Source organism: Falco cherrug, chromosome 1 (assembly GCF_023634085.1).
Source record: "Falco cherrug isolate bFalChe1 chromosome 1, bFalChe1.pri, whole genome shotgun sequence".
Lineage (NCBI taxonomy): Eukaryota > Metazoa > Chordata > Aves > Falconiformes > Falconidae > Falco > Falco cherrug.
Window position 1 is genome coordinate 55,997,322 of NC_073697.1, and position 21,814 is coordinate 56,019,135.

Sequence of the window (21,814 nt, forward strand, 5' to 3'; positions counted from 1 at the left end):
AGGTACCTCATGCTGAGCTAACCTCTACTTGTGATTTGCTGGGATAGGGGAATTGGCTTCCACTGTGGTTGAATCCACCTACTTTTGGTTGATCCTTGTTTCTCCAGTTAATTAGCTTCCTCCTATTCCCTGTTCAGATTCCCTTGGCCCAGTCCCTTGAATAATTGGCAAAGCAGAACAGAGGCTGTGTGGTACTACCTGTGGCTCAGTTTTATTTAATAACACTGCATAACTCTGTGCAGCACATTGTGACTAATCACTTCCCCATTGCCCTGCCAGTCTGTGAAAAGGCCAGCATCACAAAACACCAAGTCAGAGCTCCTTGCTGAAACTCTGGAAGTTTATATAAAAAGCAAACTTTGGTGAATGAGGTCTGACTGGTAGGGGAATTGTTTTGATGAAAGAAACGTGCCCATCATTGACTCCTCTTCAGTGCTGAAGTTTGTGATTTTCCCCTTAGATGTAATGTACATCAACAGTTTTGACTCTGCAGACCTTGTGAAAAGGTCTTCCTCTTTTTCGTTCCTGGCAAACAAAAACTGCATTCATATAAACTCATGTAATTTCTGTTCTGGGTTTATCGTCTGTGGATTTGAATTTTTATTTTATTCAATGAATATAATTTCTCCCTTTCTTGCTTCTTCCTTAGTGCTAAAAAATACACAATGGCTTTTTAATATTTAATTGATTAGATCATATTACAGGTTTTAGTTTAAAGGTAACCATAGCACAAATGCATCCATTATTAACTGCAGAACGGCAGTGTAGCTTCTTGGGAACCCTCTTTAGTTTAATATGAGAACCCCTGTCAACAGAAAACAGCGCTGATATTGTTGTTAAGTGTGACAAACTGGCAAATGCAATGGGCACCACGCTGGAACAATGCAAACTGCTTATATCAATGGAAGAGGCGATGTTTAAAAGTGAGATAAAGGCGGACAGCGAGAGGCTGTCAAGGAAGGTTCGATTCCGCGTTGCGTCCTCGCACAGCGGGAGGGTGCTGAAGGAGGTGTACGCTGACGGGGAGGCTGCCGACTCTCTGGACTCCGAGTATGCCAGTAGCTCAGAGACTGACCAAACCAGCCGGCTGAGCGAAGTGGATGGGCAGCAGAATGGACACGTAGGGTCCGAGTGCGACGAAAATGAGAACGAGCAGGATGACTTGCTCATTTTAGTCAGAGCCACTAAAGAGAGGAGGTTTGGTACAAAGCGAGTCAACATCCTCAGCAAAAATGGCACAGTCAGGGGAGTCAAGCATAAAGTGAGCGCTGGTCAAGCCCTCTTCGACAATTTGGCAAAAGTATTTCAGGTAGGTGATGTGGTTCTGCTGGCTGTAAGCCCTGTGTCTGTTCCTTTTAACTCCTCATGTTATTCTTCCCTTTGTCCAAACCTCTCTCATTTATGATTTCTCAATGTTCTGCCTCATTTCCATTGCCATCCACTTGCTGTTGTTGCCCAGGAGGGGCTCATTGTTCTTTCTGCTGTATAACACCTCCCCATTTCCACACTCCAAATTGACTGTGAACTTTTTCTTCCAAAATTGGCCTGAAGTTTGCTGAGTAGAGATGTGTATGTTGTGCTTCCCACGTATGGACCAGGAAAGAAACGTTAACAGAGGAATTAGCTGGCACTTTATTGGAGGTTTGTACAGACCCACCGTACAGGGATGTGTCATGTTTCTACTCCTATTATATTAGTTCTAATGAGTTTATGATGTTATCCACTGTCCCCTACATGTAAATAAGTATACTTGCAAATCCCATTGTGTTTAATGTGCAAAGTAGATCAAATTAGGTGCAGGATGGCAGCATTGACGGTTTTCCCACATTAAAATTTCAGAGGAATGAAATCTTAGTCGGACGTCTCTTTTATTAACATGTGTTTTCCATTTATTTTGTAGAAGGAGCAGAATATCTGTATTTGAAACAGTATATGCCACACTGATGCCTTAGGCAGAGAAACACAGGCCTCAGAAAAATCGAGATAAGAGTTCTAAAACAATTAGCTCATGTATATGTTTTATCTATATAGGCTATTCAAGCCTTTAAATCATTACTATTGAAAAAAAGAGCAACAAGTATGGAACCAAACTCTTTCTAAAGGTTGTTATATTATGATGGTCACTTAAATTCATCTACAATTGGCTTCAGGGTATCATTTCAAAAGTGTTTATGCAATTTTAAAGCATTGGGAATTTGATATCAGTAACAACTGTTGTGTATGGAAGTGAAATCTTCTGAAGTTCTTTCTTACTTTGAAACTAAGTCATTTCATAATATGCTTAGAAATGGCTATGGATTAACATTCTCTTGCTTCTGAATATTAATTTATCCTCTATGTTGTACCTAAATTACAACAGTCTTTTTGTCAATACTGATGTTCCTGTGGAAGTTGGATGTTTCAAAGATGAATTAGCTGTTCCTTTTTTGTTTTGACATCACATAACACTCAAGTAGCTTGCTTTCTTTCAAGCCACTCACTGAAGAGTTTGTCCTTGAGTTCCCTAGTCTGATAAAATTTGTAAGAAAGTCATATTTTCTAAGTAGATATGAATTAGGAAGTATTAACTGGTTCATGTCTGGGTTCTTCTCCGACTTGGATTCTCAATACTGTTCCATGTTGTTTTGCTACATGCAGTACACCATTTCACCTCGCTAACCTCATTACCTCCTAAAGGCTTTTTTCCACTTCATCATTAACATCAAGCTAAGAAATGTGAATAAGCTAGATAAATAGACCCATTTGAAGACGTATATACCTTAATTAGCCTCCCTGTCTTCCTGTTTCTATATCCAGTTTTAGTTTGGAAGTTCTTTGGGAAAGGTTCATGGACTGAAATCAATGTTCTTTGCAACGAAGTTTCTTTTAGTAGAGTTACAGCTAGGACCAGCACTACTTCCATCAGGTGTTTTGCTGGAAGAAAGTAATACTTGAGAGGAGATGTATCCATCTGATAACTTTGAAAAATGATACGTAGCCAAGTTTATCACCAGAGGTCTATAGTTAAAGCCTATAAAATAATGAATGGTTTAAAAGGTGGTAAGGATTTTGTACTGTCAATATTTTACAGCTGAAGAAAGTGGAAAAATTAAATTACCAGGTGAAAACAAACAGGTTTTTGTACAGCACGTAATTAAATTTAAGAACTCTCAGCTACCGGCATTGTAAAGACCAAAAGTATAGGCAGGTTTTGAAAGCAGATGAGGAAAACAGATGGGGAACTAAGCAGCTTCTGCTTAGGCAGGTCTAGATGACTGATAACCAGAAATAACTGTATATTCTTAGCTTAAGAATCTAGTGGATCAAAGACATATATTCAATAATATACAGAACATCATGATTTGAGGTTTCTACACAAACAAGTTCTTGTTTCCCCAGAGATAAGGTTTGACGTCTAGTGAAGAGGAATGATCGTTTGCATATCTTTCATGTCATACTGTAAGCCAGTTTTCTATGCCACATGGTGAACACAGAAGACAGCAAAGTACAAAGTTGACTTTGAGACTGATTCGGAACTGCTTGATCCTAATGTGAAATATGATTAAAATTCTTCCAATTACAAATGAAGTAGTGACCTTTAGGATGAGATTAAAGGATGATTTCTAGTTTTCTGTAAATCCGCTCCAGACAATTAATTGCACGGTAATACCACTTAGAGAACAACAAGAGTTCTTCATTCAAAGGTATGATAAGGTAGAAGTGTGTCTTTATTAGAAGATATAATAAGAGACAGGACAAGGGGCAGTGGGTGCAAACTGCAGTCCAGGAAGTTTCATCTGAATATGAGGAACTTCTTTACTTTGCGGGTGGCAGAGCACTGGGACAAGCTGCCCAGGGAGTGTGTGGAGTCTCCTTCCCTGGAGATATTCAAAACCCACCTGGACGTGATTCTGTGCAACCTGCTCTAGGAGAACCTGCTTTAGCAGGGGTTTGGACTAGATGATTTCCAGAGGTGCCTTCCAACCCTGACCATTCTGTGATTCTGTGATAACTCAATATCTCTTGATCTGGGCATTTTTCTAAGTTTCCCCCTTGATGATCTGAGGTTATCCGCAGTTACATGTTTCACTTCTTTGTAGATAAGCAACAGCAGATGTATAACGAGTTAAGATGTGTATGAAGCTCCTTATCCCTGAGAAGAGCCCATCTCTGCCCCTTGGATAATTCATCAGTGGATGACCTTGTTATACATTTCTCAGATTCAGTGTCAAAGCAGGTATTTGTAATCTCAGAGTATGCACATGAACTCTTGACAGTCCTAAATCCTGCGCATTGATGAATTCTTGAATGCAAAGACTTCTTATGTAGTATTTAATGTATCACTTATTGACTAAAATGTGTATGCAACAAGCCAAATACTGAGTACATGTGATTGTCCTGTGACCCTGAAACTAGGGGTTTTTTTGAGATTTTCTGCAGCGTCAGCATTCTGATACTTCAGACTATATCTGCAAATTCCTTTACTATGTTATTACCCCAAATCCCCAGCTGCTCCCTGCCGTAGAGGAGAGATCCTTTAAAACAAACGTATTTGCTTGGATATTCTAGGGATAAGCAGGGGTTCGTTAACTGGGCTGTATTAAGTCATGCAGCCAAGACTTCTGATGTTTTCTGTTCAAATACCTTTTTGAGTATTTTTTCCACATTTTCTAACTACAGCCTTTCTACAGATTTGGTTCAGAAAGTCCTTTCCCACAAAAGACTCATCTGAAAAAAAAATCACACCTTCTGGAGTTCTGGGGAATTTCAAAAGAGATGTAACAGAGGAAGTATTTCTAGATGAAAAGGTGTTTTTCGTAGTTTTTGTTGTTGTTATGTGATACAAGCCTGGCCTGAGAATGTATAGCTACTGCCAACTAGACTTGCATCCCCTGCTGCACCTTCCCACATCCACCAAGCACTTCCATCACCAGCACAACCAATGCCTTCCCATTTCCACTGTCCCTTGAGAAGACAAGCTAAGCTCCTTGCATTGTCCTGATGACTGTCTCTGTCCTCAGATGTGAGCTGCTCCAGCACTGTGACAGTAAAAGGTCTCCCATCAGATCGGCCCTGCATGGCTGGAGAAGCTGCTGTGAGCCCCGTGGGAGCCGCCGTGTGCAGCTGGGGCTGGCACGGCTGTGGGGATGGGGTGGGACCGAGCAGGACATGTCCAGGGGGTAGCTCAGCTTCATGGCAGGACATTTTTGGGACAGAAAGGTGGGGAAGAGACCAAAGTTACTGGTGCTTCAGGGGAGCATGGTTTCCATGGCAACCCTTCCAGCCTTTCCCTCCCAGAGGTGGATGCCACAAGGAGAGCGTTGACATAGCAACCGCATGGGGAGGGCGTTGCTGTGGCAACACCTCCTCAGCCCCTGCTAGGCAGGGAAGGTGGGAGGCCAGTTGGTGGTCATGGGTGGAGGCCAGGGATGGTCACATATGCCCACCGGCCCTCCACATGTGCCTGACCTGGCACTGGAGGGGTGGCCTCCAACAGAGCTGGCAATACAGTGGTCGGGAACAATTTATTCATGAGAAATATGCGCTACTGAAAAGCCTGAATAACAGAAAGGATCTGGAGCTCCCAGTCTCTCTGTGTGTGCACGTAGTTCTTGCTTCCTTGAAATAAATATAATTTTCCTCATGACCAATGTTTATGACTAGACCACCCCTATGATGGCTTCCAGGTGACACAGAGCAATAATCCTTGGATTGTCTGGTATGTTACTGAGTAGTACAATGATCATCTTATGTCAGACCGGGTTTCCATTCCAACATGCAATGTAATGGAGCTCAACGAAAGGTTTCACACAGGTGTCCCCTCATTTCCACTGTTTCAGCATGGATCCTTTCCTCCATTTCCATACTTGCACACTCCACTGGACTTCCAGCCTCCTCTGAAAGGTCACCTTCTGCTAAATTAGCTGCAGATCTCATTCTCAGGCAGGCTCTGCTGACGTCTCTTATGAAATGGCAGGCCTGGTTAACAAACCTGATTAATGCCTTTTGTGAGCATTGCATCAGAGGGGATATGGGTGAAGAGTCACACATAATGTACTTGGTCTTTACAATGTTTTCCAGCACAGCATCTCGGGTAGAGCTAACATTTAAGGTTGCAAAGTGCAAGTCAGTATTCAGCCTGATAAAGAACTAGCTTATTAATGTTTAGAGAGAGGTGGGAAAGAGTTAAGAATCAGGTGGAAGTTCGTTAAGGAGAGCTTCTCAGGTGGCTAAGTTAATTTTCGTCTTTCTTTACTTGTAAGTGACCTGGAAAAGTGAATACACAGCAGCACATGCAGAGCTTACAAACCAGCAGGGCTAGCTAATATCACAGAGAAAATAAAAAGAAAGACAGGAGCAAAACCAGCCATCTTCTAAAGAAGGCAGATGTTGCATAGTGCTGCTAAGGAAAGTTTCTGGTGCAACAGTACAAGCAAAGGTGTTAGGGTGGGTGATATACAACCACCCCAGCCCCTGGACCATGTATCACTACAATCCCCAAAACTCTGGGGAGAAGAGAGAGGTCCACACTTTCACTGGAGAGGCCATGATGTTTTCCTCACTTCTTTGGCAGATGATCAGTGCTGACACTCCAGCATCATTGGACTCTTTGAACTCAAAGACCTCTGCTAGGACTCCACTAAGACTGTAAAAGGTCTCCTGAACTTCCCCTTCATATTCTCATCCATACACACTGCCCCATGACTCCTAAATGGGCACAGCTTGCAAGAGCAAAAAACGTGCTGGATTGCTTGTACCTACTAGTAGCAATGTTAGGGAAACCTGTTGATAACCTAAAGCCATAGCATTTGCTGTAGTAATGCCATTTATAGGGATGGAGATAAATCCCAGTGAGCTGTAGGTACCTCCTCTGAGGTATAAAGTTCCAATGTATGTTCCTAGTTTCAGCAAGTCTGGAAAACTAATTATTGAACAATTTTTTGCATTGAAATCTATGGAAGAATAGGAAAAATTGTAGTGACACAGAGGATCAAGTAATTATGAGAAGCAGGTTTCTGTTTCTTACAGAAAACTTAATGTTATGAGGACAACTGGATCACCACTGAAATGGGCAGTGTCCCTTCACCACTTCCTTTGTACCTTCCTAAGTTCTTTGATCTGTGACCACAGTGGTCATGAGTAAAACAGGTAGTTTCCAGGGCTGGTGGCTGAATAGCCACAGTGATTTAAAAAGGGAGATGTTCAGGTCTGTGAGCTTTTAACTGGAGCCTGGGGTTGGTCAGTACTTTGGTTAATGGTTCTTTATTATTCTCATGTTCTCTTATAAATCAGCTGCAAAGCACTGAGTTCAGACGAGTCTATTATTAGACCGTTCATGATATTTTAGGGTCTGCTGCTATTGGATTTGAAATTCATATTTGGTACAGACTTGAAATGATCAGTAAATAGACCTTAAACTATCTAATCCTCTTAAAGTGATATACAAGCTTTGAGGTAAAAAAGACTTTGCTGTCTCATTTTTTTAAAATGTGGGTAAGGGCTGTCTTGACTTTTCAATTCACTCATCATTGGGAAGCTTAGCAACAAAACCATGGTTAAATTTATCACTTCTTCAAGACTGAATCAATAACTGAAGAAGAAAAGTTGAACTTTTATGCTGGTAGTCTGACCAGTATGCACTGGACATGTGTCTTACCTTCCAGAGCACTGCATGGCCTCAAAATCCTTGTAAAGGATGCATAAATGAAGATGAAGACACTGTTCTTGAGACCCTCAGGTGCACTGTATGGGGCTGATCAGAGGCAAGCCCTGGGACAATAAACATTTCTGTTCTGTGTTTACGTATGTTTCTGTTTCAGAGGATAAGCAGTACTTTGACTGCTTCCTGAATCACACCTACATCTGCAGGTGAGTGAAAATTTTTATGACACTGAATTAATTTTTCCCCACTGAGTGCAGTATTTTTGTCTGTTTAGCATAGGTAATGACCACATAAAATGCAAGACAGCTGAGAACTAACCTTTATGCATTTTGCAGTAGAGGTCAGGCATTAGTGGCATGAGTGGTATGGTTTTGAATCTGTGCACAGCAGCCTTTCCTGAGACAGAGACTGAACTGACACACTTCCCAGCAAGGGTGTGTGAAGCATGCTGGAGTCTCAAGTATAATCAAACTCTGGTAGATGCAGGATGGAAGCAGCAGTGAGGAAAAGATAATTTTGCACTTCATTAGCATCTTCGCTCTTCCGTTGGTAGAAAACAAATCCTAACAACCGACTGGTACTGAATAGAGTTGTCTCTGTCTTACCCCAGCTAGGGCCTAAGTGCCTGTGGTCCAAGCAGGTTGTGGACTCTGTAGGAAAAAGCGGAGCTGCTGCCCTGGGGTGTGAGGGAGAGCAGAATTAAATTGTTCCCTCTGTGAAGTCTATGCCATGTGGCTACTTTCCCAAACAGAATTATTTATTAATAAGCCTCAGCCTCTGGCTTTTCCTTTGCATGAACAAGGGCATAGTAAAGAAGCTGTGGTAATACTGCAGTGAATATGTATGATTATGTAGTGCTAGAGTGAACCAAGACTTCAGGTATAGATTCAAAATACCCATAGGCTTCTGAAGAAGGACTTGGACATCATGCTCCAAAACTGTCATCCTCCAAACCTCCCTTTGGTGCCATCTTGTCTCAAAGCCAGCAAAAGCCTTTTGTTAATGAAAGTTTGACTAGTGGTTTTCTTTGGCCATGTGCCTCAGCATCTCAGTAGAATCATAGAATCATTTAGGTTGGAAAAGACCTTAAAGGTCATCAAGTCCAACCATTAAACTAGCACTGCCAAGTCCACCACTAAACCACTTCCCTAAGCACCACATCTACAGATCTTTTAAGTACCTCCAGGGATGGTGATTCAACCACCTCCCTGGGCAGCCTGTGCCAATGCTTGGCAACCCTTTTGCTGAAGAAGTTTTTGCAAATATACAATCTAACCTCCCCCGGTACAACTTGAGGCCAGTTTCCTCTTGTCCTATCTCTTGTTACTTGAGAGAAGAGACCGACACCCACCTTGCTACAACCTCATTTCAGGTAGATGTAGAGAGTGATATCATCTCCCCTGAGAAATGAATCAAATGTACGATCAGCTAGAGAACACAAAGGAAATGTGATGTTTTTATATTGCTTCCAAATACATAGCAATAATACTAAAAATAATGCTTTACATATATTTACAAAAAATACAAATAATTCAAAACATATTTGACAGGGCATGACAGTTACCTCCTACTCATGTCCAATGGGAACCACAAAATAGGCGTTCCTTTGCCTGTCTCACCTGCGGGGCTTGATGTAGTAGGTGTACTCTCAGCACGCCTAGTGGATCAGATCCTACACAAACTACATAAGCAGATGCTGCTTTGTTACAAATCATGTCTGCAGGAGGCAGTGGTGGGAGTTGTACTTTGAATTACACAGTCACAAGACAGCATGAATAAATTGCTGGAGCAGGAGTGGAACACACGCTTGCTGATTTTCAGCTTGCCATACCAAATACTACTATCCTTCAGCATCATGCTTGACTTTCTTTCTCACTCTGAAGCATTATAGTGATGGTGTTGCTTCAGCATGGAGGTATCCTAGAAAAGCTTGTAGCCTGTGACTTGCTTATTGGGGACAAGAGATAAAGACGAGACTGAACAGAGGTAGCCAAGACACGAGAGATTGCAAATAACCATATTCTACCACCTTGTTTCATCCTCTCTCTTTAAATCTAAAAATACATTTGCTTTCCTTTTGAAAGAAAAAACCAGTGTGCTTGTTCTCAGGCAATAAATGTGAATGCCAAATGGAAATAGATGCCCCTTGGTTTTACTAAGTTGAATTCCGAAATCATATTGGCCTCAGGAAATTCTCTGAGCTGAAAATAGTCATAAAATGAGAAAGTATTAGAAGGAAATACCATATATGCTTGCCATCCTCTTACTTTTAATTATCTGTCTGGTAGATGACCTAAAATACTAGATGAATGCTGGGTCCAAGCCTGTGTACTGCTCTGGGACTCTTATGTAATGTCCCTTTGTGGAACTGCTCAGTAAGGTGCTCAGCCTTTGAATTAACATGGAAAATGCTTCATCTTACTTCAAACTGACTTGAAAAAGAGTGATGTTACATAAACAGCCTATCAAAAAAATCATAGGATGCTAGAGTGCAGAAATATTTTCTACTTATTCTAACAGTAGGAAATACTTTTTAAAAGTATTTTTCTGAATTGGCCTACAACAGAGATGAAAAGATGAACTGATTAGTCTTAATCATTAATTAGTAGCAATAACTCTTCATTTTTTTCTGGTTGCGGAGCTCAGCTTGGTAACCCAGCAGGACAATTAGTAGAAAATATCTTTCAAAGTACTCTTAAAACTAGAACTATCAAGAAAATTGGGGTCTATTCCCTTTTCTTTGACATGGTGCAACAGGCTGCCTGCTAGCACATTTGTTGTGTCCTCTCGCCCCTGAGTATCTGCATGCCTTTGACACAGCAAACACAGGTTTTATGGAACACATAAAGCTGAAATTCATTGCCTACAAATATGAACAAACCTGTATGCTTAATTACTACCATCCTTCTTGGTCATTGACCTCTAATTCTGTGTATAAATAAATTACTCTGCAATCGAATATTTAAGGGTCCTCATTGCACCTGATTGTCCTGGATGAGGTATGTTTTAGTTCAATTTACAAACAGGGATGCAAGTATTTGGCTACACTGGGCCAATTTGTCACCAGATTGCACAGCTGTGCATTGCAATTGCAAAAACATGGTAATAATGAGGATGAAACACAGCTCCTTTGTAAACAAACAAAAAAACCCAGTTCAGAAGAGTGAGGAATTACCTTTACCTTGGTGGTATGATTCTCCAGGCATGTAATAATGTTTTTGATCTCATGCCATAGAAGGCATTAGCAAAAATACTTTCTAACAAGCTAATAACATTACAATTCCATTTAGTTTACAGATCTCAGAAGTGTTTCAGTTCTGAACTAGGATTTGCAAATACTTACACGAGTAAGCTTACACATACTAGACAAATACAAATGTACACATGCCACACAGGTGTTGTGTTACAATTAACCAGGAAAACTGTATTTTAGCAGTTGACCAAAAACACATTTCAGGAGCCACCCACTGTTAATTTAATTGGCATGTAGATGTCACTGAGGACTATTTCATTGCCTAAGAAAGAAGAAATGAAGTCATGCTTTATTTGCAGATAATGCTTGCTGGACTGCTCTCGTCTGTCAGCAGCCTGCTTTGACATTTGTCTACTAGTGTTGGCAGTTTATTACACATTACACCAACACATGGTATGTGATTAACAGCTTGAAAGAAAGAAATAGTCAAAGAGATACTGCTTTTTTTTTGGCTGGAGTTTTAACCTGTGACTGCAAAGTTTGGCAGCATCCTAAGTTTGCTGCTTCGGTGCAATAAAACATGCTTCAGAATGGCATTTGCAACCAGAGAGAAAAGGGTAGGACTTGCATCCATGAAAACCTTCCTCTTTACTGCAGCATCCAGTACTAGCATGAAACTGAAATCTCACTGAATTTTTCAAAAATTTGTAAGAAAAATAGTAATAAGGACAGCATCCCCAGTCTGTTGATTTTGAAAAGGAGCTGGAAAAACCACAGCTCCCCATCCAAGCAGGCAATCTTCTGGTTTTGCTTGACGCTGTAGTTATGTTTTGGAGGGGCTGCCACAGCACAGCCTTCTACAGCCTCCATCACATAAAGCAACAGAAATGGTCACAGATGAGCAGCCAGAGTCAGTGAGGTAGAGGCTTATTTCACACATGACAAGAAAGAAGACAGAAACCCCATCATTCATTGCTAGAATGAATTCTGGAAAACATTTTAACAACCTTAGTACAATTTTGCTTTGGAACTATATATAGAGACACCATCCATCAATAATGTCAGAGGAGCATGTCTCTCATACTGCAGAAACAACACACGCAGGCTTGTTCTTTCTCCACTTCTCACAAAGAAATACAGAAAACCTTACTGGCCAATATTTGCACATAGTTATAACAACATGTGTTGTTGTGTTCTGCACTGACAAATCAGTCAATGCTGGTGTAAAGGCAAAGACATTTTTCTTTGGGATTGGCTCCTGGTAGCCTTGTTTGGAATACTTCTGATTGCTAATTACCTAACAGCCTTTCAAGATATTAAGAATTGACAGCTGTCACACAGTATTATTTAAGAAAAATCTATTTTCCCATGCAACTTCTGTAAGACATAAAGCACCCAGTTTCTAAACCTGCAATGGAAGTTCCAGATTTTTAAAGAAAAAATGATCTTTTCCTGCCCAGCTGCTCATGTCCTGCTCTTGGTTTACTACATGTAAATGCAAAGGACTCTCCATCCTAGCCCCACAGGCAGCTGTGAAGCATTCCATTGCTGTTCGAGTGGAGAATGTCATAAGAGACAGACTGATAGACACAGTGAAAAATGAGAATTTTAAGCATTATTGCTGGAGTTCCTTCCATTTATTGCAGGTCTTAATCAGAATCTTGAGAACTTCCCTTTCCAGGTGTTGGCTGATGCTTTCAATCAGATTTCCAAACATGCAGTGGTTAAGTCCAGTCATTCTTCCAAATCCCACCATGATCCAAAAACATAACCACCTACTCAGTCCCTCCAAGTCGAAACTTAAGCTGTCATGAAGATTTAAAAGAGGAATTTCTGAAGATTAATTAAAAACAATCATTTAAAATAGAAGTTTCTAAATGATTTTTTCAGGAAATAGAGTCTGTTAATTTAAATCTGTCTGCAAAGTTTTGCTATGGCAGCTCCTGGTTTCGTATCTTCTGGGTGGTCAGGCTTTTGCAAGCCTATCTGCTTGGTGCATGACATTCTCATGGATCCTCATGTAAGAGACTGTGGGGTGGAAGGGCACTTGTACAGGGCAGTATTTGCAGCTGAATTCAGGTGACTAATATCTTTTTTTCTGCTGCCACTGACTGGGAGCAGCCTTGCACCATGTAGTTCCTTCAACCAGGTAGCTTTATCCTCATTTGCTCCAGCAGTTTTCTTTTGAAGTCACTACAGATAAGGGCAAAAGTCGTCAAAAAAGAAGAGATGTCTAGTGAATTTTCTGACCTGTCTTTCATGCTGTCTCAATTCTCTTTTTGGTAGGAGGTTATGCGACTGGCAGAAATGTAATCAGTACGGAGTTTCAGCATTGCTTGTTGACATGATATGATGTTAGACTAAATGTTGTTATTGATTTTTCTTGCTGCAGGGGATTAAATGATATCAATGCAAAGGAACCACTGAAATTTTGATCCAAAAGAAAAGCAGATCGCCAATTTAATCACCTCAGCATCTGCTTGTAGTCATATTCCTTGACCAAAACACATTTAACCCTATGACATGATAGAGATTCTAGCCCCATTATAAGAATATTATTATACAAAAAGTAGGATTATAAGAATAACAATTTCTTTTCTATTTAAAAATTACTTATCTCTAGGCCGAATCCTAAATCAGATTAGTGCATAAAGATGCTCACACTGGTCTTGCTAAAAAATTACTCCAACTGCAGATGTGATATGCACAGAATAACTAATTTGGCAATTATTTTGACTAAGAGATTCAGGAGCTGGCATAAAGCTGGCATACAACTTGCTACATTCTGATTTTCAGACATTTTGCCTATTCGGTTAAAAAAACCCAAACCAAACCAAAACCAAAAAAAAGCTTATACCTTAGATTTTTTTCAGCAACAAAATCTGTAAGTGCTTCGTGGAGATGTGTTCTATTTTGCTCACACAGAAATGGTGGATGAGTCACCTGTCCCGTTTTGTACATCAAGGCTAGTAGCCACAGTGCAGGCTATTCTAGGACAGAGCTGGTTTATGTACGCTGTCTAGGAGTTGCATCCTCTAGGTCTGTGTAAAAATCTCAAGCTCTCTGCCTTTGGTTTTGGAATCTGTTGCATAAGGAAAGGAATTAAGCCCTGTATGTGTGCAGTGCAATGCATCTTTAAAGAAATGGAGATAGAGTATATAACTAGTAATTAACTACTCAGCGTTTGAAGATGAAGGTACCAAAGTTCTAGGTATTTTCAAGTAATTAAGCAGCTGAGAGTGTAGTTCCAATTAGATTAAGTAATATAGCAGGGAAACAAGGTCCTTCATCACTCAGTGCTGACACAGAACAAAGCAGTGCTACAACTACAAGAGATCCCTTTTCATCACTTCGTATACTGAGTGATAAGGCTGGCTCTCATTGAGGAGTAAGGACTGAATCAGCACTTCACCGTCACTTTATTGCACTAAGCATAGCTTAACTTTGCTCTTAGTCTCATTGAAAGACCCGGACAAAATTCATTACCATTTGCAGAGTGCTTTGTCACCCTGTGTGAGGCAATGATCTGTGTCCACCTGTAAAAAAGTTGGCATTTTCCTTAATTTGCAGTACAAATGACAACTTCAACTTTGTACATAATAGCCTGTTTTTATTTCAGCTCAGATGAGTAACATTTTCAAGTAGAATTTAAATTGTATAAAGTGCCAGGAAAGAAAAAGTACATAATTTGGTAAATGTTTGGAAATGAAAACTGAGCATACTGGGAGGGTGATGGTTTCCCAGTTTTGTTCAACACTCCTTGGGAGTTTCAGGATCTCAGTGCATCTCATTCCAGCTTCCATTCACAGGAACACAGTAAAAGAAAAAATAACTTTTGACAGAAAGATTGTTATCTGCCAAACACGAAAATCCCAGGGTGTATCCCAAATCAAAATCAGACTTTATTTAACTCTTTCCTTGGATTTTATCGGTTAGGAAGGTAAATCGTGCAGAATGGATTGTAATTTTGAAATTTCTCTGCTGCTGATTGCAGTTGAAAATGGCACCTTATTTCATTTATGCTATTACCTTCTTTAGTTGTTTTCTGAGTGAGGAGAAGTAGTTCTGTTGTACAAGACTGACTCTAGGGTGTAATTAATCCACGATGGAAGGCTGAACCATCTGCCAATGAAAATGTAGTAAATTATCAGCTGAGCTAAGTCCAAATGATAAGAGCTTTCCTGAATACTGGTTTTAACTTGCCGATTGTCTTTAACACTGGGAAAATCACCAGTTGCATCATTGGTGCAAATAAGAAAGAAGTCATGGACTATTGTGCTGTTTCCTATGGTATTCTGGTATATTGAAAGTAAATCTTAGGAAAACAGATCCATTCACTACACAAAGCATAACCTGGCAAAGAAGGAAGAGCCATATAATATCACAAGCGGGATCTCCCCAGCTAACTGTTTTATTCTTCAGTCAGAATTATGATTAATCACATTTTAATTAACCAAACTGTAATTGACATTTGGGACCTATAAAGGGGATCACTGCATGAGTAAACTGCACCTGGCTATGTTTAAATATAAAATGGCTTAATTGGAGATCCATGTGCATATGTATATATGTATTATTGTTACATTATTATTAACACCATTCAGTCTCTCCAGCAGCCTAAGGATACAACTATTTTAGAAAAGATGAGTAAGAGACTGGTGAAAGAGAGGAGAAAAGAGAAAGAGGGAATGGTTAGCAACCTCATTTCTTTTTTTTTTAAGCTTCATTTACCTGCCAGAGACCAGTATACAGGGTTTTCCAAAGCTACTGCCATGTTAAAAAAGAAATGGGACAGAGTAGACAGTAATTTCCATGTAAGCCATTTGCTACTGATCAGCATGGTTCTGCTTCTCTGCAGTATGAAATGTTCCATTGAGTGAAGGAACAGTGATTACAGATGGGGCCAACATGCTTAAACCAAGGCTCACTTGGAGCCACGCTGTTTGCTAACTTCTCCACATGATCTATCAAACACCTTCCTCTTCATTTGCCCACCCTCAGTTAGTCCTGCCTAGTCCATCATTACTTACAGAATATTCTCAAAGAGGACATAACCTGCCCCAAGATCCTCCTCAGACAGGCAAATAAAGAGTCAAATATCTTGAATAGCCTGATGAATAACAAGCAAAAGAAAAAGTTGCTTATGACAAGAGAAAATGGGATTTGGGCCACACAACTAAGGGTTCTGTTTAAGAGAGATGTATTGTGGTTTTTTTTTATAATTCAGGATGACATCATGGGAAATGGTACATAAGTAAATAGGAGAATTACCACCAAAGTTGGAGTAAGTAATAGGACAAACATTCCCTCTCAAGACAACTAAACATATTTGAAAAATCCTACTCATATTATTAAAAAGCAAGCCCCAAAGTAGCTTAAAATGTTAGTTAAAATGATCAAACAGAAAAGCAACTATACAAGAAAAATAACTAGTCATTCATTCAAGTATTTCTTATCTACAAGCAAATATAGGCAAGTCTAGACATGTTTAAAAATTCTTTTTTGGCAAGTGACCAAACACTAAGTGCTAGTCAGAACTCTTTCAAGTTGACCTACGTGCTCTCTATTTCCAGCCCTTTTTGTTTGGAGTAGAACCAGAAAACAGAAAGGCCCAGAAAAAATGGATGTAAAAATTGACCAACATTATTTAAAATTCAGAAAATATTCCATTTTATTGAAGTTTGATTCTCATTTTACTCAGTCTGCTACTCCCTGTTGCTAGAGATAAAGAGATAGAATTGAAATAAACACTGATCAAATGTTGAATAATAATTATTTTTCATACTCATACATATAACTGATATCACCAAGTAGCAACATAACTATTAAGCAATAGGAAATTAAATGGTCTAATCTAGGACAGATCTTCTTCTAAGGATAGAGACTTCTTCTCTGGTATCCAGGGCTTGCACATTCTTTAGAATTGTATAATTAATACTATCAGTATTTTCGTAACCCATCTGTGATCCATTGTTTCAGTTCTCTGGTCTTCCACACTATTTACAGGCATAGCTTTAGGCAGGCAGATGCTATGCAGCTCAAGCCATACATTTTTAATTTACTGATAGCAGCATTTCTTTAGGTGACATGTAGTAGACTTTTTTTTTTTTCCTTTTACATTAATTAGTTTCTGTTTTCAAGGTACATTGAAGAAGTAATAGTGACCCTACAATCTGCCTGTTCTCTAACTTCATGTTGTCCATTAGAAGACACAGAAAATGGGCACGAATGATAAAATGCGAATCTATCATTTTCATTTTCACATTTTGTTTGACTTCCTGATTTTCCAGACATTTAAAAATGCCTGTATCTTTCTCATGTCAAAGGCACGTTGCATAAACCGTTATGCTGCTGTTTTGTGAGCAGTCTTCAGAAAACTCTCTCCAGGTAAACAGCTGCAAACAGCTGAAGTAGAAATTCAGCCTTTTCCCTCTCCTTTCTTGTTTATGTAACACAACCACAAACTCTCACTGGTCTAATTTAATATCACTGGGATAATTTAAAAACTATGTCCCTTTACTTTTGCATAAATCAGACGTGCTACTGGAGCCAAAATGAGTCTAATATGCAATGAAAGTTCAAGCCAAAATCTAGACCTAAATTAAAAGACTTCCAAATGGTCACACAATTAATGCAACAACATAATATTGTATGTGTTTGTAGACATCACAACCATATTCAGGCCTGTCACAACACAAGCAATATCTGCCAGAAATAATATTCTCCTTGCAGAAATGGGAAGTTTCAGTTTGACCACTGATATGCTACCATGTTTCATAGCTACCATATTTTCTGTGGACTGTGTGTGAATTTTAGTGCTTTGGTAAATTGTATCTGATGATTTTTAAAGGAATTCAGCTTACATCAAGCAGTGTAGGAGGTGAGACAGAAAATGAGTGGATACTGGGAGTAAATGGGTAAAACAGAAGAGGCTATTGGTAGGTGAAGCAAAGGTCCTTCTCTTCTCCAAGATGATAAAGATAACTGAAATATCTTTGGAGAAACCTCTCTAGGTAAAATTCACAGGATGAAATTATGTAGCATCCTTGTCAAGTAATTCTGTAGAGGTATTTGGAAAGGTGAAACTAACTAAGAGCCAGAAGAACTAGTGGAAACCAAGATCATGACAAATGAGACTGGCCAAACTGTAGATACTGAGATAAAGTAATTTGCAGAAAATTTCAGGTGGTAGTTATGCAAAGTCTGTGACTGTGAATATATGGGATAGGATGGAGAGGAATAAAATAGGAACACTTATATTGTTGAGGGAACTCAGGAGATAGATACTTGTGGAGAAAAACTGAGTTTATCTATGTGATACTGGAGAAAGCTCCCTGCTATCTGGATTCACAGAGACATCTTGGAGAAAAATGGAAGGGCTGTGATTGTCAGTGTTTGGAATGTTATTTGGGAGCCTGAAAAGCTGGTGTAATGGTTGCGGACGTGCTCCACCAGTGGTTTTAAGTAGCCTGTATTTTCAGTTTAAGATGATTAGGTAAATGTGTTCACTGGAATTCCTCAACAAACCTACCAGAGAGGGAAATGATGCTTTGAATTCAGCACATTTCCAGGGATCAACTTCAATCAATACAAAACTTTGAAGGTTTTGGCTCAGTCTCTTCCTGGCTTAGCTTGTGGCACTAGCTTGCACCAGAACATCAGAGTTTATCAGAAATGGTGGCATTATGTGTGTTCCATGGCAATGCATAGTGGTGATCTTCATATGAAAGGGTGAGTTATCTGTGACACTTTCAGTAAGTAAGACATGTCCAGAAAACTGGGATCTGTGTTAACCGCAGTGCTCCTAGGTTTGATTTGGGAGTGCCTGCCTGCTAGGGGTGTGAGGCCTCTGGTGAGCCTCTGCCATTTTAGCTGATTCACTATATGCTCGCCTCTACTGAAACACAATAAGGAGGCACCAGCTACATCTGAGCTGGCATCATGGAGATCTCCATCTCCCAGCCATTCTTGCAGCCTGCCTGCAGCACAGGCTTACAATTTTGACCTTACGTAAATCTTATGAAAAGATAAGGGCTGAGTTTAAATCAATCCCTCAATAGCTGCCAGAAATGTCAAGTCGGTCTTGAGAGAATATAGTGGAAAGCGAGAGGCAGGAGATGAAAGTCATCTGCATGCTGGCAGTGTTGCAGGAAGCACAAATCTCTCCTGGAGGCCTGGGGGTTCAGGTCCTGAGAGATGACTGTGACCTGGAAGAGAGCTGAAGAGCAATCAGACTTGGTGGAGGGGAAAGGAAGTGTAGTCTGCAATCTGATCAGTTCTTTGAAGTAAAGAGAAAGAAAAAAGGACTAGGGAAACAAGATTTTTCAATTACAGCTTGAATTCAGGAGGTTTGGCAAAGACAGATGAATGGGAAGACAGAGGTTTTACATTCATTCTTTTGATTCAAACTTAAAAGTACCTTTATTTTAACCGCATCTATGAAGAATTTTCTTGCTAAATGTTTTATACCCAGAGGAGCAAAATTTAGCATAATTTTCCACCAGAACTTCAGTCCTGACCACAAGGCAATTTGAAGTTTTGCAATTTTTTTGTAGTTTTTACCATTTAATTTTCCCGAAATTAACTGCTCATCTCTCTGACTGGCATAGCCTACTTCTTAAGAAGTAGTGTTAAAATTTAATACGCATTTCTAAGTAGTATTTGTTTTACGCAAAGACCCAAGAAGCAAATCAGAGAGCTTGTATCTCCTGCAACACAATTTTGTAGAAGCATAGTTTCAGTTTCCTGATCCAACGATTACATCAAACAAAGAGAAACTGTTTATATTGCCACTCAGATTATTCAGCTGGAAGCCATTTATCAAACATAGCAGATAATCAAACATCAGTAAAACTAGCTTATAACTCTCCTACTAACACTGCACCTGTAGAAAACAATTGTTTCCCTGGATGGATGCCAGGTTACAGCACACTACAATCAGTCTTTCAACACACAGTAGGCACAGAAGGGATATATGAAATAACCCATTGCCGAAGAAAATTCATTGTTGGGACGGGGGATGGGTCTGGCTGAAGTTTGCATGATGTGTTCTGTATAGATTAAGGTGGGTATTAAGTGTGTTCACATTAAATATACTAATATACTGTAAAACAGTTATGAAAAGTGAAAACGACTTACCAGAAACAGCAGCATTTCCCCACTGAAAAACTGAGTTTCTGGAAAGAAAAAGTCTTATAGGTTAGTGTTGTTCATTGCCTCAAAAGAGCCATTTTGCAAATACTGCATCTCTAAGTAAAGTAATCCAAGCATCTGTCCTCTTGTATAGGAAGTCTTGCTACTCTGAAATGAATTGATGGGGGGAAGAGGAGGGTAATAGGTGAACAGGCTGTTTGATGAACAGCACCAGAGCATTTTTTAACTTCCTTTACTCTCCCCTTTCCCAATCAGTTCGTTTCAGAGCTGACATTACAGTTGTCAAACTAAGATGAAAGAACAAGAGTGGATTGTGCCATGGCCCTGCCACTGAAGGCTGAGAAGCAATCAAGCTCTCAGTGAAGATGAAGATCAATATCAGAGAAAGCAAGTGCACTCCCCATGTGGTTTGAGGCCACTTTTCTCACCCGACAAGCAAATACTGTATTTGGTAAAATGCACATGCTGAGAAACTCCCATGGAGCTTTATCCTGGTGAATTGTCATGGATGTCTGCTCCTGGAATTCGGGTCCAAGAGCTAAAAAATCACTCTGTGAAATTTACTTGCAGTCAACCCTCTTAATGACAAATATTTTCCCTTTGCATAGCGTATTCTAGGAAATACTGCGATTTCATTCACTTTGTACAGGGAATGCCTTGTGGATGGCAGAGCATTCCCTCCATTACAGTTACTTTTACAGGGCTGAATCTTGGTTATCAATTTGAAGTGGCTAAAAACCTCCAAATGTATCTGTATCATTAGTCAAAATAATTGATATAAAATATCAACTATAAATATAAAATTGATATAAAATCATCATTCTAGAGTAATGCTTTCCATGGCTGACAATGATTGATATGGTCAAAGAAACTAAATCAATGGGACAACACACCATGTTTTATACCCAGAGGAGCAAAATTTAGCAACCTGATTTTAAGCGCTACTTAATCCAGGAAATATTTGGCTCCACAGTTGTCTTTTGTAGGTGAGATCATAATAAGGCTGAAAAATATATATATATCAGGTTCCAGCTGTCTATTTTGGTGTAAGATACCGCAGTACGTTTTGCAAATGAGGGGGAATATCACATGCCTTGCTGAAACTTGGTTTAGATATTTCCTGATTGCTGCATTAAGATTGCAATGGAAGATTCCTGCTGTAAATGGCAGAGAACTGCATCTGTCTGTCCTAAAAAATAATTGCATATTAGTTTTGCACGGTGATTGCACTGGTTGGTGAAAATTTTCTGAAATCAGGTTCTCTGGCTAGTGCTGTTAAAAATTGCACTGTCCTGAATTATGAGTCAGATTTTCCTGGTATGGATGCAGTCATAAAGATTTTCTTTGTACTGATAGTGGAATTTTCAAAGTTATTGGCAGTCCAAAGTCTATACAGGCCAACTATAAAAAGATTACCTGTGGAGCCATTTGTCTGCCTCTAATATTTTATTGCTATTTGCTTCATGCTTCCTAACACTGTGTTTTTCTCGGTGTCTTTATAAGGCTCATGAGAGGGGAGGAGGATGCTAGCAAATGGAATCACAGAGATCTCTGCAACAATGAAGGGCTTTAAATAATGAAAAAAAATTAAATGAAGTCAATTAAATAAGAAATACTTTTGATTTGTTTCTTACCACCGTCACTGGTTTATCTGAGAAAGATTTTTCAATTACATTTTAAGGACAGCGTAACAGTTTTGTCAATTAACACTGTAATTATTTTCATTTATAAGCAACATTTTAGACAGTTAGGTTAAAAGATACATAAACAGTGTTTGATGAAGAGTGTATCATTTGAAGTTTTTTTCACAACACACCAGGATTATG

At 39.5% G+C, this 21,814-nt stretch overlaps 1 protein-coding gene across 1 annotated transcript in view; it reads left to right on the plus strand.

Moving 5' to 3' along the window:
* Nucleotides 1–774: 774 nt before the first annotated feature.
* GRXCR1 (glutaredoxin and cysteine rich domain containing 1) overlaps nucleotides 775–21,814 on the plus strand; it is a 41,179-nt gene continuing 20,139 nt past the window's right edge. Inside the window, exon 1 of the mRNA XM_027813440.2 lies at nucleotides 775–1,309. Coding sequence (XP_027669241.1) covers nucleotides 863–1,309 — 447 coding nt within the window. The 5' untranslated portion in view covers nucleotides 775–862. The remainder of the gene's footprint in view (nucleotides 1,310–21,814) is intronic.